Source organism: Phyllostomus hastatus, unplaced genomic scaffold (assembly GCF_019186645.2).
Source record: "Phyllostomus hastatus isolate PE091 unplaced genomic scaffold, TTU_PhHast_1.1 phas_contig_1, whole genome shotgun sequence".
NCBI lineage: Eukaryota > Metazoa > Chordata > Mammalia > Chiroptera > Phyllostomidae > Phyllostomus > Phyllostomus hastatus.
The window spans coordinates 13,842,123-13,858,017 of NW_025333498.1; the positions used below are offsets into that span (position 1 = coordinate 13,842,123).

Sequence of the window (15,895 nt, forward strand, 5' to 3'; positions counted from 1 at the left end):
GTATCAGCTTTCCTGACCTCTCCTTAGGTGGATTATATTAAGTTTTGAGTTAATTTGTGAGAATTAACCCATAAGTAGAATAATGGAGACATGGGCAAACCATGTTTTAAGGTGCATTATTTTTAAGACTTCATGCAATAAATCTTCTCAGTTTCTAAATAGGAAGATTAACACTTACCACATACATCAACATAATTGTATTTTTTCCTCAAGTTACAGGTGTATCAGGTGAGTGTAAAGAGTTAGAGAGCTGGTGGGAAGGGTTTATAGCATGCCCCTGCGGGCAGGCTGAATTGTTCTGTTGTTCTTGTGTGGCTTTCAATAGCTTGGCAAAGAATACTCCACAGTCCTGGTGGTTGGTGCACTGAGTTGGACTTTGGTGGATTGGGCTCTTCTCCAGGGATGCAGGTTATCACAAAGGTCAGAGCAGACAGGCCATGCCTACTCCAGAGTGGATTTTCAAGTCCAGTCTAACATGGTCCACACCACTTATATGCAACCATCAGAATTCACACCACTCTTCTTGTTTCTTCTCTTTTTAAGGCTTTCTATCAGTGAATTTTCTTGATCTCACTCGTGGCTAAGCTTTTTATCATGTAGGAAAATTATTCTAATATGAAAATCACTTATGAGCATTTAAAAAAGAATAATGCCCAGTGTTGATTGATTCAATTTGGGCGTGGTGGAGCCCAGGCACTGGTTTTTGGAAACCCTCTCAGATAACTCTCAAGTGCAGCCAGGGTGGAGGACCATGGATTTAGGCCACAGGATGTATCTTACCTTGCTTAATAAACTGGTTTGTCAACATTCTTGACTTTATCTGTAGACTTTCACCTTCATCCCAATTTCCCTATTACAGTAAAGAGCACCTCCATCTATATGGTTTCTCATATTAAAACCTGAGATTCATTCTTCTTTCTCTAATCCCCCCCTCCAACCAATCACCCATCAGGAAACAATGTAGACTCAACTTCCAATATATCCAGTTGATGCTGCTTACCTCTACTGCCCTTCTCTTAGCCCAGACCATCCTCTCACCTTGCCTGGACCACTGAAATGTCCTAATTGGATTCCCCTGTTCCAATCCTGTGTCATCTTCCACAAAGTTCTTAATTTTAAAAAATGGTCCTCAAATTTTTATTAAAATATATTTCAAAGATTTTGATAGGAATAAGCCATTGAACTTTATAAAATCCTAACATGGTAATGTACTTGCTTCCCAGTTTTTTTTTTATAGAAGGAAACTTTGTTGTTAAAGTTCAAGCCTCCTCCCCACCTCTCCCTGATGACATTTCCTCTCTTCATGGAGCACCTACAGATCTGCCTGTGTGAAGCAGTATACAAGACAGACCAAATCTCTGCTGTCTTACACCTCGTATACTAGTTGGGAGAGAACAAGTAAACTAATAAGATGATTCTAGATAATGCTAAGTGCTGGAATCATGCAATCCTTCTGCTTTTAGATCTTTACTGATTTTTAAATTGCATTTAGGATTAATATAACTCCTTTCCAGGCCTATAAGGCTTGGCACCTGTCCCCTTCTCCCTTTGACTCTTTATGCCCTCACCACATTGACCTTAGAGTTTTTGGAACTTGCTTTTTTCTGCTTCAGGACCTTCACATGCATTGTTTCAGCTTCTTGGAAAGTTCTTTCCACCACTCTTTGGCCAATTCTTACTCATGATTCAAGTCACAGGTTACTTGTCCTGTTTTCTGAGAGACTTTCCTTGATCCTCATAAAAATAGGCCCCTCAGATGAAGTCTCTCTCACAGCACCTTGACCTTTCCCCAGGATCACCACAGCATATGATTATACACATAGATGTCATCTGCCTCACCTACTAGACTGTAAGTTCCAGGAAGACAGGAATGATTTCTCTTTTGCTTTCTGCTGTATCTCCTAGCCCACAGCCTGACACATAATGGTTCCTCAGTGAATTAAAAAAAATTAAATGTACTAATTGGTGTTTTTATGAAAGTTTGTTTGCAGGCTCATTTTGAGCAGGAAATTTGGTTTTGTTTGGGTTTATGATTTCCCTCTTTCCTTCAGGGCTCTCCCCTCTCTGGTTAAGAGTGTAGGGTGGCCTCCACAGATCCTCAGATAAGAACCAGGCCTTATGTGGAGTTTAAGGGCTCCTGACCTTGTGATATTTGGGATACCACAGACCTTGTCAGAAGGCCAGCAGTGTTTGGTCTTGGGGCTTGTCCGCAGCCAGCCTCCCTAGGCCCTTAGTCTGATAAGATTCATAGCTGTAGATGGTGGTGGACAGCTGTGCTTCACTTCTGTTTTCTAAACTTTTTTTAATAAGAGAGTATCCAGGCATTAGGAGAAGCCTCACTTCAGCCCATGGCTTGAAGCAGTGAGCCTGGATGCAGTTTATCACCTTCGTTGGAGCGTTTTTGGGAGCTCTTACTCTTTCGGGAGCCAGTCTTTCCTCAGTCTTTCAGTCTCACTCTCCCCTCTTCCCATCCTTCCCTCCCTTCCATCCTTCCCTCCCTTTGTCTCTCTTACCATTTAAAAGTAAGTTGAAGTTATAACATTTCATTTCAAAATACTCCAGCAGGTATGTCTTAAAAATAAGAACATTTTCTTACATAATTGCAATACTGCTACCACAGTCAAGAAAGTTTATGTTGATACATTAATGTTACCTAACATAAATTTCATGTTCAACTTTTTCTAATTGTCCCCTCCACAACTTGCATAACAATTTCCAGTGAAGGACCACATATTTTATTTAGATTCTAAGTCTTGTAAGTCATCTTTAAATGAGCACAGCTCCAATGGCTTTATTTTATTTTATTTTAATTTTTTCATATCTCATAATATTGACATTTTTTAAGAATCCAGGCCAGGCTTCTGACTTACCGATCACCTGCATTTTCCTTCATTTTTTTTTTCAGTGATGTGTGTCCTTCTTATTTCATCTCGTCAGGAGTTATGTGGTCTCGTTTTGTCTCATCAATGATGATGTTGCTTGGTAAGGTGGTATCTACCGGATCTCTTCATGATGAAGACATATTTTCTCTATGAATTTAATAAGGAATCTCTGGGGTGTCACTTTGAGATCATGTGAAGATCCTGATTAACAACAACTTTTCATCCAATGGTGTTAGCCTGTGTGGATGGTCCTTGTTTGTATTCATTATTATATTGGTAGTTCCAAATATTTTGTATATTTGTATGCAAAAAAATATTGTATATTTTACCATTCCTTCTACATCTTTAAGCTGACATTCTGTATAAAGAAGTTTTTGTCTCCTCCCTCACAACCACACTTTTTAAAAATTATTATTTTAATAGTATTACTATGAGCTCATAGGTTGTTTTTTCCCCCTCCAGGATCACTTGGCCAAAAAACTACTGCTTTTCTCAATATCTTTTTTCAGGGCTAAATATATACTGATGACATATTTTCACATGATACTTCATAGCCAGTTGTCTCTATGAAATAATATATTTTAAGTAATAGCATAGCGTGCAATTCCTTTTAAAAACGTTTGCCCCTTCCCTAATTTTGATATATTGTTGTAGTCAGGGTTGTTTCTCTCTTGCCTAAATATTATGGTGGTGATTTATTTTCATTTATATTTCTTTGATGAATTCAACATGAAATCAAACCTGTTACTGTTAAAAACTTGTGGGAGGAAGTTATTCTTAATCAGGCACCACATACAGAGATTCAGGGCTTAGCAAAGTAAGATTACAGTTGTTTGTGTAGAGAAAGACGGGCAGGTTATCTTACTGTAGTAAATTACTGGAGCTTTGCTAACTGTGCTGTGAGCCGTCGCAAGGGTAAACCCACTTTCACCCACTCCTCTACACTTCTCCCTCCTTCCCCCTGACACTGCACATGCAGTTAATCTACACTCTCTCTTCTTTAGGATCGAAGATTCAATGATGAGATTGACAAGCTAACTGGATACAAGACAAAGTCACTACTGTGCATGCCTATCCGGAGCAGTGATGGGGAGATTATCGGCGTGGCCCAAGCGATAAATAAGATTCCTGAAGGTGCTCCGTTTACCGAAGATGATGAAAAAGTAAGGTTTTGTGCCTTTTGTGACTTGCACTTTCCTTCTGATCACTAATTGCTGTTCTCCCTGAAAAGGACAGGAATTGTGTGAATAGCTATTGGATTAGCCCATTCACGAACCAAGGAGCTTTTTCTCATGTTATACAAAATGTAATGGGAGCTTTTTTTATATTTTATAGAATGTGACATACTTGAAAATAATTACTGAATCTTTTTTTTAGCTTGCTTTTCATTACAAGCCTCAGTAGCATTCTTATTGTTCCCAGGTGTTTATCTTTCTTATGAGTAAGCTTTTTAAACAAGGATCACACCACTGCCGCACACGGCCCAAGAGAAAGTAGGGGAGATAGGAAGATTACTGTGTTTCAGAGACTCAGCACTTTTTCTTGTATTTTATAATTATTCCAAAGAATTTTTTTCAGTTCTTACATAAAAATCTCAATAAAATGAATGTTATTTCATTGTTATTCTAAATTGCTAATAAATTTTATTTTTATCCCGGAAGGGCAGTTGACCTTGGTAGAAGTGGTGTACTTTTTGCTCGGAAATTTTAAAGTCTTTCACAAGTATTTTATTCACCATCTCTTATTAAAAGATAGGCTTTTCAAAGAGTTGAAGTTCTGGCTTTGAAGCTCTTACATTTGTACTAAATAGAATCTGGTAGAATATTGATACAATTTGTTTAAGTTTGATGACTGCCATACTCCTATCTGATTAGAAAAGAGACTTTACTGAGGTCATTTCTATATCTGAATTTGAACAACCCAAACCCGGGAGAAGGTTTATTGACCCTGAGAGCACGACAGGACCTCAGACAGTTTCCTACCAATTCGACAAACAGCGGCAGTGTGCAGGGCTTGTGTGTTGATGTCCCAGGAAGCACAAACAGAAATTTCAGACACCTGAGGCCATCCCGGAGCTGCACAGGGCAGAGGGCGAGGCCAACAATAGGATGTGCTAGGACGTGCTGTGGGTGCCTAAGAAAGTCTCAACTGAAGAATCTGAAGGGCCTTCTTAGAAGCGGTGGCATTTGATCTGAATGCTGAAGAAAACAGGCCTTCATGAAACAGAGGCAGGTGAGAAGGTGAGGAGTTTAGAAACTTACAAAAGATAGGTCACTATGCAAATGTATCTGATGTACAGATAAAACAAAAATTTGACTTCATGCATTTGTACTGAAGATGACAGATTCCTATAGTAATGTGCTTCTTATAAGGATTTAGATAGAAAGATGGGGGTTGTGTGCCTTCACGAACACAACAGCTACCAGCCCAGGACATCCATCTCCCAAGCATTTAGTTTATATGCAGCAGTAGTCCTGCCTTCACTCCGCCTCTTATATTTAATAGGATCCCATTATGTATTTAATTCTCATTTCTGATTTCACTTGTGTTAGATTTGTTTTCTGGAGCTAGGTCTTCACGCGCTTTGAACAGTTTGCACTGGGCTTTGTGCTTGTCTTGAACAGTGTCAGGGTTCAGCTCTAGGGAGAGCAAGGGCTGGGCCCGCGTTCCTGCTTGGTGACGGACAAGCAGTCTGTTTGAGTTGAGCCACTTACTCTCCGACTCTTGGTTTCCTCGTCTGTTAATTATACTATTCATCTTTCTACAGCATGAGAGTTAAGTAAGGTTATAAATAATAAATACTTTGAAAACTATCAGAAAGTAGGCAAATGTAAAATATAACTCTTTATTTTTAAACTTCATTTCCCCAGAGTTTTAAAATGTTCTATTTTCATTATTTATCTCCAGGCAAACTATTTCTTAGATTCAATTGCATTTGAGTATTTCCTTGCACCGCATGTTGTATTTTTCTCCTCTGCAATGATCCCATATTCTCACAGTAGTATTTTATTTTCCAACCTTTCCAATTGCCTTCCTGATTTAAAAACCCCACTCTAGTCTCACTTCTTGGAAGAAGCCTTACCAGTCAGGGCAGTTAGGTTGTGTTCCCTCAGGTCATGCAGGTGACACTGGATGGACAGTATCTTATCTCGAATTCTGTATCTGCTTATCATTTTTCTCTGCAAGGATTCTGTATGTTGTAAACCAAACAGGAGTGGTGAGGGAGAAAAGCACAAAATCTAGAAAACACTAGTGGGAAAGAGCAGGATCTAGATCCTTCTTCCAAATAAGAGAAGGCATTGAGGCATAATGACTGCACACAGGCCATATAGTGTGTCTACCTGGTTTGAAATGCCATCTCTGCTGTAGCCTGTGCAACCTTAGGCAAGTTATTTAGCTTCTCTGTGCTCCAGTTTCTTTGTCTTAGAAGAGCTATTGTAGCAATAATACTCATCTCATAAGGCTATAGGGAGATTAAATGAATGCAGGGGAAGGACTTGGAAGGGCACCAATCACATAGTAAATCCTCATAAAAGATGAGCCTTTCCTGACAGCACAGGTGAGATACAGTCAGGTCTCAGTTAAAAAAAAATTACTTCTATGTGACTTAATTAAGCATAATCTATATGGCATTTCCACTGTTGGAATTTCAACAATGAAATGAGGAGATATACTTCCTTATAAATTCACAGTTCTCATGTATGATTGTTAATGCATGTGCTGTTTTGCTTGATAGTACAAGATTATGCTTCCACCAGTTTGTATTCTATTTTTAGTGTGAAGTTATTTCTTACATCTATATCTACATGTGAATGCAGTCTGCCATTTTTAGGGATTATAACGTTTTCTTCTTTTTCTTTTCTTACATACCCTAGTTTGCTTAGTCACTGTCCTATGACTGAAAATTTGGGTTGTTTCCAGTTTTTCATGAATACGAATAGCCCCTGAATGAACATCTGCGACAAATTACCTTTTCCTTTTCTGTTATTTACTTGGGGTATATTCCAAAGACTGAAATTACTGAGTCAAAGGGCAAGAAAAGTTTTACAGCTCTCATTGTGAGTTATCAAATAGCTTTCAGAAACATCGAACCCATTTCCAGTGGCAACAGTGTACATATACCTCTTTGTGCAGAGTGCTGCCAACTGCATTCAGTTCGAGCTTTAAAACTCAAATTGCTTTTCCTTGTCAGCCAGACAGGCTTCGGACAACCTCCTCCCACATTCACCAGTATGAACTCTGCAACAGAAGTTTCAGAGCGATCTACAGGTTAGACAGGGAGGGGAAATGGAAGCCTGGTTCTTAGAGCTAGGGAAGGGGCTCCAGAGCAGGTCACCTTCAAAGCAGGTTCCAGCAAGTTGTTCAATCCCCGTTACCTCGGAACTTCCATAATAGGGTTGTTGTGAGGAGTAAAATAGGTAATAGATGTAAAGTGCGTAGGGTAGCACTAATTATCAGTAAATGAGTTTCATGAAATCTCACCATCTATTTCAAAGTCGAACTTTCATTTTAATGACATTAAAATCATTATACTCTTTAAAATTCTTGCATAATTAGCAATAATTTAATCACTGATGGTTAGAGTTTTGAGTGAAATGTATTCTACCATATGTACATATTAATAATTTAAGTTACATACTGACAAATTATGAGTTTGGTAATTCAAGTTGGAAGTGCATACAAAAACAGATTATAGAGAAGAGATGATTAGAATTTTCTGGTTCACTTCATGGGTATCCAGCAAATGCTTCTGTTTTTCAGTGATATGCACAAGCTGGCTGATTCAGGTGGTATGACATCCCATTAATTTATTGCTTTAGTATTCCTGGGTGAGTAAAGAGAGGTTTTCTTTTGCAGAATAAAATAATGAGAGATGGGAGCAAACATTTGTTATCAAGATGTATGGGCACTCCAGATGAAACCTGGTATCTGGAAATGAGCACAGGCTCTTAACCACCCTTACCAGTGCTCTGTACCCTGTGAGAAACTATGCCCAGGCATAGTTTCTTACGGAGGTGTTACATGAAGAACATGTGTATTGCAGTTGCTTTCCAACAGCCAACATATAAGTAGTTGTGGCTTAAAGTTGTTCTTTGGCTGATCTCCATAAGGTTTCTTTAGCCTGTGGTCACCTCTCTCCAGCTCATTATTTAGAGTGTTCAGCTAGCCTGCTGCTCTCTTTGGTGCCAACATGTTCAGACACCCTGAAGAGCTGGGATGCAGCCAGCTGAGCTTGGCTGCCTCAGGAATGGCCACATTCCAGGAGCTTCTTGTGGGTGGCATTGCCCTCCCTGCCAATTGGTGTTGAGGATGGTGCATGGATGATGCTAATGAATCTCGCAGAAGGTGGAGTTTTGTTATTTGCAACAGGCTTGAGACTCACAGGCAGAGAATAGGGAAGATTTTACAAGTTCTTTGCTGTACATTTTTTAAGCTGTTCTCGACTGTGCATAGGCTAATGGTTAGGGTTCTGGTGAGGTGTCAAAGCTACAAAAGATATTACAGCTCACTTTATTGAGGAGGAAGGATGTTGGATGCACCACACTGCGGGGAGTTATAAATTGGTGGTCCCAGAAGACTGAATGCAGCTCACAGATGTGTGACTTGCATGGAATTTGACGTACATAAGATTGATTTTCTTTTTGAAAGCCTTTAGACATGGCTGAAACCTGTAGTTCTGCCATAATAGCCAATGCTCAACTAGTCCAGTTAATATCAAGTCATCACAATGGGAGCAAAGACAGACAGGTTTCTTCTAGCATCTTATGATGAGTTAGTTTCTACACAAAAGTGCTTCTCAGAAAGTCATTAAAAAACTTAGTATATACATAGTTAGTGAGATTAACAACCCTGTAAGGCAAGTTTATATGTTTTTCTATTAATATTCCATTGTCTTTTGGATATTCAAATGCGAAAGGAGAAATGAATTAACTAATTATAAGAAGAGGCCTTTGTGCTCTTATCTCATTTTCTCCCTTTTCTGCCTATATTCCAATTAACTTAGATTTTTAAACCTGTTGTCATAAAATTATAATTAATAGTCAGTTTAGTGAAACACTTTTAAAAGTCTTGACAGATAGCTTATTATTAAAAGTTATCCTTGATCAATAAGATTTCAGTCCTGGAAAAGTGTGAATCGAATCTGGTAACACAATTGCAACACTTTACCTGCCTTTAAACTGTCTAGTCCTTGCATGCTTTCCCTTTAACAGCTGTTACCCAGGTCCCATATAATCATGTGAAACTGCAAGAGCTTCAGAGACCCATCTGTTCGTGTACTCTGAGCTCACTGGAATACTCTCAGTACTCTCTCTCTGAGGACTCTCTGACCAAGAGACTCAGTACCAAGCAAGATTTACAAGAAGACTCCTACCAACAGTGTACTTGTCAGAAGTCAGGCTAAACTTCAGGGAATTTTTCTGCTGGAGGAATATTGTTGTAGACGTCTAGCTCTGTTCCCTCCCCCTTCCTTAGGCAGTCTAACTTTGGGGTAAGAAGGCAAGTCTGCTTGCCTGGACCCAGCTTAGGAGTTACCACTCAACAAAAACTGGTCACCCTGCCCCGGACTTGGTCTTGGGCTTCCTACTCCCACACTTTTACTTATATTCCTAGCTAATTGCGCAAAATCCTGCTCTTCTTCACCCGCTTTCCAGGCTTAAATCAAATTCGTCATCTAGGACTTCAGTAGGCACTATTCCGAAAGCGATTATTGTTTGTCCTTACTAGTAATTCTTTATATGTTATAGTTTAACATTTTTTCATGTGTCCTCAGGGATTGCAGTTGGATTTTGACTAACCACGACCAAATACTCAGGAAGTGAAAAAAAAATGAATAATTAAACAATTGACAAAATGAACAGCAATATCTACATTTGTATTTCAGATGCAAATATGTGGTTTGCCTGCAGATTTACAAACCTCTTGCAAAAATTCTGATGTCCTTAGGTGGCTTATATGCTGGTATTTATAATTTCCTGCTTCCTTAGCTTCTCTTTTTATGTTTCTAAGAGTTATCAAGGAAATGATAAGTGCTTAGATACAGCATCTTTCTTTCTATTTCTTTTCATTTACTTTGCAGAACATTGACAGATAGTTTTCATTTATCAGGGACATGAAATAGCAGGACCATGAACTAAATGAACGACATTATGTACAGGACAGTAACTGCAGGATGATTGATCCAAACATCATTTTTAATGACCGAATAGTGTTTCTTTATGTGGAAGAACCATTCATTCATTCATTGACTGCTTGTTGAGTTTCTACTTGTAGACACTACGTGTTTGAGGCACTGTTCCAAGTACTGAGGTTAAACTGATGAATAAGACAGACAAAAATCCCTGCCTTCTCAGTTTACATTCTTGTGGTGAAGACAGTGAATGAAGTAAACATATAAGTAAATAACATAACTTCAACAAATGATTAGATATATAATTTAAAAAATTTAGATAATTCAACAATTTTTTTCTGTAGATTTTATTCATGTGATTGTGTTACCATCAGTATTTAGCGATGTATCACTAAAAGAAGGGAGTAGAGGGAACTAGACATTGAGCTTTAATAAACTAAGGGGCATAAGCCTGATTGCTGAGCCAGGGAGATGCAGCTTCACATCCCAGGGAACCACAGCATTTCTCCACCAAGGGAATTAACACTCCTCCCTTCCCGCTCCAGTACCAGATTGTTGGGGGGACAGGGAGAGGTGCTGGACCATAGAAACCTATCAGTCTAACTAGGGGGTATGTCTCCAAGCAAAGCTTGAAAAAATTTGGGAAGTTGATTAGTCATTTTGAAAATGTCCCTGGTTATATAACCTCAGGGGAACGAAGAAGCTCCCCCTACCCCCACCCCTCTCTCTTTTGCTCATGACCTGCACTCGCCCCATGCACTCATGCATCCTCTCTCCACAGTCACGTGGCTTAGCAGCTCTGTGGCCCATGGCTGTGTGGACTCCATGTGCATGCTCCAGGTAGGACCCTGAATACCTCAGCACAGCAACAGTTGCAGCCAAGAATACATGTTGAGCCAGCCAGATGCTGGACTGGACTGGACTTTAGTATGGAGCAGGCGCTCTTGGCAGTGTCCTTTATCCTGGCCCTACTAAAGACAAGATTGGACTACTATGGCAGGACAGACAGAGATGGGACAGTGGGAAGTCAGGAGGGGAAACTCCTTAATTTTACATCATCAGTAAAGTTTACCATAGCTCTGGCTGGTGTGGCTCAGTGGATTGAGTGCTGGCCTGCGAACCGGAGTGTTGACGGTTCGATTCCCAGTCAGGGCACATGCCTGGGTTGCAGGCCAGGTCCCCATTGAGGGGTGTGAGAGAAGCAACCACATACTGATGTTTCTGCCCTTCTCTAAAAATAAATAAATAAAATATTTTTAAAAATTAAAGAAAAAAAAGTTTACCATGGAATCCCATGCTCCTGTGCAGGTCTCGGGAAATTCTTTTCCTGGTGACACCACAAGAACTTATTTTCCACTGGTAACAATGAATAACAATTGTGCTTAATTAAGTCTAGGTACTTTCAAAAGGGCAAACAGAAGAATAGGATCTTTCAATAGGGAGCAAGATTTGATCCAAAGCTCTGTCTCAGAAAATTATGATAAATGTATGAATTCTTCAGCTGAATCTCCTTGTTCTTCTAGACTTCAGGACTCAAAGTTTATGTCCCTCTAGGCTGTTTTAAGCACTAAACTTGAAGTGCAAAAAAGTGTTGTCTTTTTATTATACTCATGTCAAATTAACTTTGTTCTGCGTCATCTCATGAGCATCAAGCTGTAATCACAATATGAATTCACCATCACCTGAGCAGGGAGGTTAAGGCCTGCAGGCTGTGTGTGTACAATGCTGGTCAGACAGGAATCCGGGGTTTCTGGGAGGAAAAGGCCACGCACTGAGAGGGGTTTGGTGCATTCTGACATTCAGGGACCAATACGTCCACGGCCTTTAATTGTTGGCGTTACATGAAGTAAACTTTTAGTCAAGCCACTTCTAAAAATGCAAAAATGACCAAAAAACCCGTCTTATAAACTGTCTTTCTGATTTATACAGATTGAACAAGGAAGAATGATCACAATCACAGATTTCAAATAAATAAACACTTGTTGGCAGAAAGAATTATTATTGAAGAATTAGAGCAGGGTGTTGTGGATTCTTATTTACTGGAAATTTCAAATTATGACTAAGAGCAGTCTTTGAATAACTAGTTTAGTGCTGCTTCTTTTTACCTCAGAATGCTGAAATACTTGAATTGGAATTTTGAAAACTTAAATCAAATTATTTTTGATTGAAAGTGAAATTTAGTAGAATTCCAACTATATTTGGCTGTCTTTGAGTTGGGAATTTCTGTCTTTCTTGCTTTCCTTCCCTTTTATGATGAAATTATTTTCTAATTATAAAAGTGGTACAAGCTGCTGTGACTGGTGTGGCTCAGTGGACTGAGCGGCAGCCTGTGAACCAAAGGGTCGCTGTTTGATTCCCAGTCAGGGCACATGCCTGGGTTGCAGGCCAGGTCTCCAGTAGTGGGTGTGTGAGAGACAACCACACATGGAGAGATGTTTCTCTCCCTCTCTTTCTCCCTTCCTCTCTCTCTAAAAACAAACAAACAAACAAACAAAGTCTTTAAAATAAAAAAGTAATACAAGTTTATTATAGAAAATTTGTGAAGTAGCAAAAAAAGGAAAAGCTAAAATCAACCACAACACTTTCAAAGATAATACTATTAATATTTTTACTTATTTCCTTATATTATTAATTTTTACCTATAAAAAGATATATTTTCAAATTTGTATCATGTAGTACACATGGTATTTTAACATGCTTTAAGTAATTCTTCAAGGATGCAATTTATATGTTTATATTATATTTTACCATATAATTATGTAATAAGTTATTTAATTATTTTATTCCTCAGTTTTTAAGTTGTTTCCAAAATTATGCTATAATAAAATTATAATTAATGAACTTCTTCATAAATAAGTCTTGGACCACATCTTAAGATGTATTGAGTTGCTGTTTTGTAATCCATAAACTTTGGCAGTAATTTCCTATGGTTCAAACTGATGCTTAGAGTTACTGAGTAAAAGAGTTTGAACATTAATTTTTTGTAACAGCCTTATTGATGTATAATTCACACACCACATGATTCACTCATTTAAAGTATATAATTTAATGTTTTTCAGTATATTTGTAGAGATGTACAACCATCACCACACTCAATTTTAGAACATTTAATCACCTCCAAATAAACTCCATACCTATGAGCAGTAACTCTACATTTGCCTCCAGTTCTCTCAGTGCACCAGACTATTTCTTGTCTCTGTGGTTTTGTCTATGGTCAATTCATATAAATAGAATCATACAATGTGTGGTCCTTTATGGCTGACATTTTTCAGTTACCATAACATTCTCAACATTCAGCCACATTGTAGCACATATCAGTATTACCTCATTTCCTTTTGTGGCCAAATATTTGTGATATGGATGTACCACATTTTATTTATCCAGTCATCAGTTGATGACCATTTGAGTTGTTTACAATTCTTGTCTATTTATGAATTATGAGGCTATTGGCATTCACATACATACAAGTTTTCGTGTGAATATATTTTTTATTTTTATTTATTTAAAATATATTTTATTGATTATGCTATTACAGTTGTCCCCATTTTTCCCCCTTTGCCCTCCTCTTCCTGGTACACCCTTCCCTCCAGCAATCCCCTCCCTTAGTTCATGTCCATATGTTGTGCCTATAAGTTCTTTGGCTTCTCCATTTCCTATACTATTCTTAACATCCCCCTGTCTATTTTGTACCTACCAGTGATGCTTCTTAATCTCTGCACATTTTCCCCCATTCTTCTCCTTCTCCCTCTCAACTTATAACCGTCCAAATGATCTTTATACCTATGATTCTGTTCTTGTTCTGGTTGTTTGCTTAGTTTTTTTTTTTGTTTTTTTTGTTTTTTTTTAGATTCAATTTTTGATAGTTGTGAATTTGTTGGCATTTAAATGCCCATAGTTCTGATCTTCTTTTTCTTAAATAAGTCCCTTTAACATTTCATGTATAATGGCTTGGTGATGATGAGCTCCCTTAGCTTTACCTTTAGCCATATTCCTTTGTCTCCTCGATTTGGCAGCCTCCCTGTGTTTGTTTCTGTGTATTAAGTAGAGCTACTTTGACTCCCTGTTTTAGTGCACCTGTTAAGTTGTATGGGGTGGAGCCTTAGGTATTCGCTAGGGTGGGGCAACCTTCTTCACTGCTTTGTGAATCTGTATGTAGGGGAGGGGTTGTTGAGGGGACAATGCCACTCGGGCTTGCTTGACATTTTCCCATTTCCAGTCCTTTCACCCCTTTCCCGTATGCAACCGGTGCCCCTCTAGCTGCTTCCCTGATGGTGGTTCCCAGAGTGGGTGGGTTTGCATTTGCTCTAGGACTGTTGGGCCCTTTAAATGGCCTCTCCCAAGAGACCAGCTGTTTTTTCTGCTGCCTCAATCCTCACTGGTTTTTACAGTCAGAAGTTATGAGGCTTTATTTTCCTGGCACTGGAACCTTGGGCTGCATGGTGGCACAGGGCTGGGATTGCTCACTCCCAAGTTACCCCTTCCAATTTTATCCACCACATGTGATTGTGGGACCACTTGTTCTGCCAGCCATCTTGCTGTTGTCACCTCACCACCGCACCACATCCTCTCCACCCCGTCTCCCTGTCTCCACCCCTCTTTCCTGTCAGGATAAATATGGCTTTTCTAAATCCTTGGTTGTCGGACTGCCATACAGTTTGATTTTCTGACAGTTCTGGATTTTTTTTTGAGGTTAGTTCTGATCCTTCTTATGGTTGTGCAAGGAGGTGAAGAGTGTCTACCTATACCTCCATCTTGAACAGAAGTCTTCAGATTTCTGATATTACTTTATTTCCACTTTTTAGAGTCATTGTTTGTGTGCATGCACTTCATAAGGACTTAATTAACTATTGGTCTAAGTTAATTTTTTTAACTAGAAAAAATGATGCAATGATGCATCAAATGATGCAAAATGATGCAAACTGACCTAAGCCATTTTGGCCACAAACAGTTACTAGACTGTTAATAATAGCTCTTAGGCACATCATAATAGCTTCCAAAAAGTTTGAAGTAGTTTAAATGAGAGTCAACTACTTTCTTATAACTTTCCTACTTGTTTTTTTTAAACATATAATCTTTTTTTTAAATTTTAATCATTGTTCAAATAGTTCAAATCATTGTTCAAATCCTTTTTACTCCCAATCCAGTCCCCCCTCCCACCCTCCCCACTTCCCTCCCATTACCACCCTCCCCTTAGTCTATGACCATGTGTCCTTTAAGTTTGTTCCTATGAACCCTTCCCACTGTCTCCTTAAATTCCCTCTTCTTCCCCTCTGGTCACCGTCAGCCTGTCCTCTCAGTGTCTTTGGTTATATTTTGCTTGTTTCTTTGTAAAACATATAATCTTTATTATATTTTTCCATTACCATTTAGTCCCCTTATACCCTCCTCCCCCCATGAAAGCAGGTCTCAGACTCAATTCTGCTACATATAAAGACATTTATTTAAACAAAAATTATGGGGACATTGGGTCAAATAGCTAAGATACTATGTTAAAAAGCTTCTTGAAATCTAAGCTGTCTTTGTTTTGGATGATCTAAACACCCTTTGCAATATTTCAGAAGCAGAATCTCTTTGGTCTTGTGGTGAGCATCAGGCAATCATAATTTTTTGACCCCATGAAAAGATTGGATAAAGATCTCAGGCTCCATCCCTAAGGATATAAATTTGAACTTGCTAGATTTTTATATCTTGCTAATACAGGGCGTGGGGGAGTGTCTCTAGAATGCTCACATATCTTGAATACCACTCATTTCAGTCATTACAGTCCTTGTATAATATCTGTTGTGCTGATTAATTTCACAAGCTACTAATTTCACCAGTGAAAGTCCATTTCTGACACTGGCAAAGCCCCACGCTATAGATGGCAGGTAAGGGACCCTGCAGC

At 38.8% G+C, this 15,895-nt stretch overlaps 1 protein-coding gene across 2 annotated transcripts in view; it reads left to right on the plus strand.

The window, feature by feature from the left end:
- Positions 1–15,895, plus strand: part of PDE11A (phosphodiesterase 11A) — a 322,202-nt gene that overhangs the window by 41,460 nt on the left and 264,847 nt on the right. For both annotated transcript variants that reach the window (XM_045833325.1, XM_045833394.1), the window contains exon 2: positions 3,887–4,045. In XM_045833325.1, the coding sequence (XP_045689281.1) occupies positions 3,887–4,045 (159 nt within the window). The remainder of the gene's footprint in view (positions 1–3,886; positions 4,046–15,895) is intronic.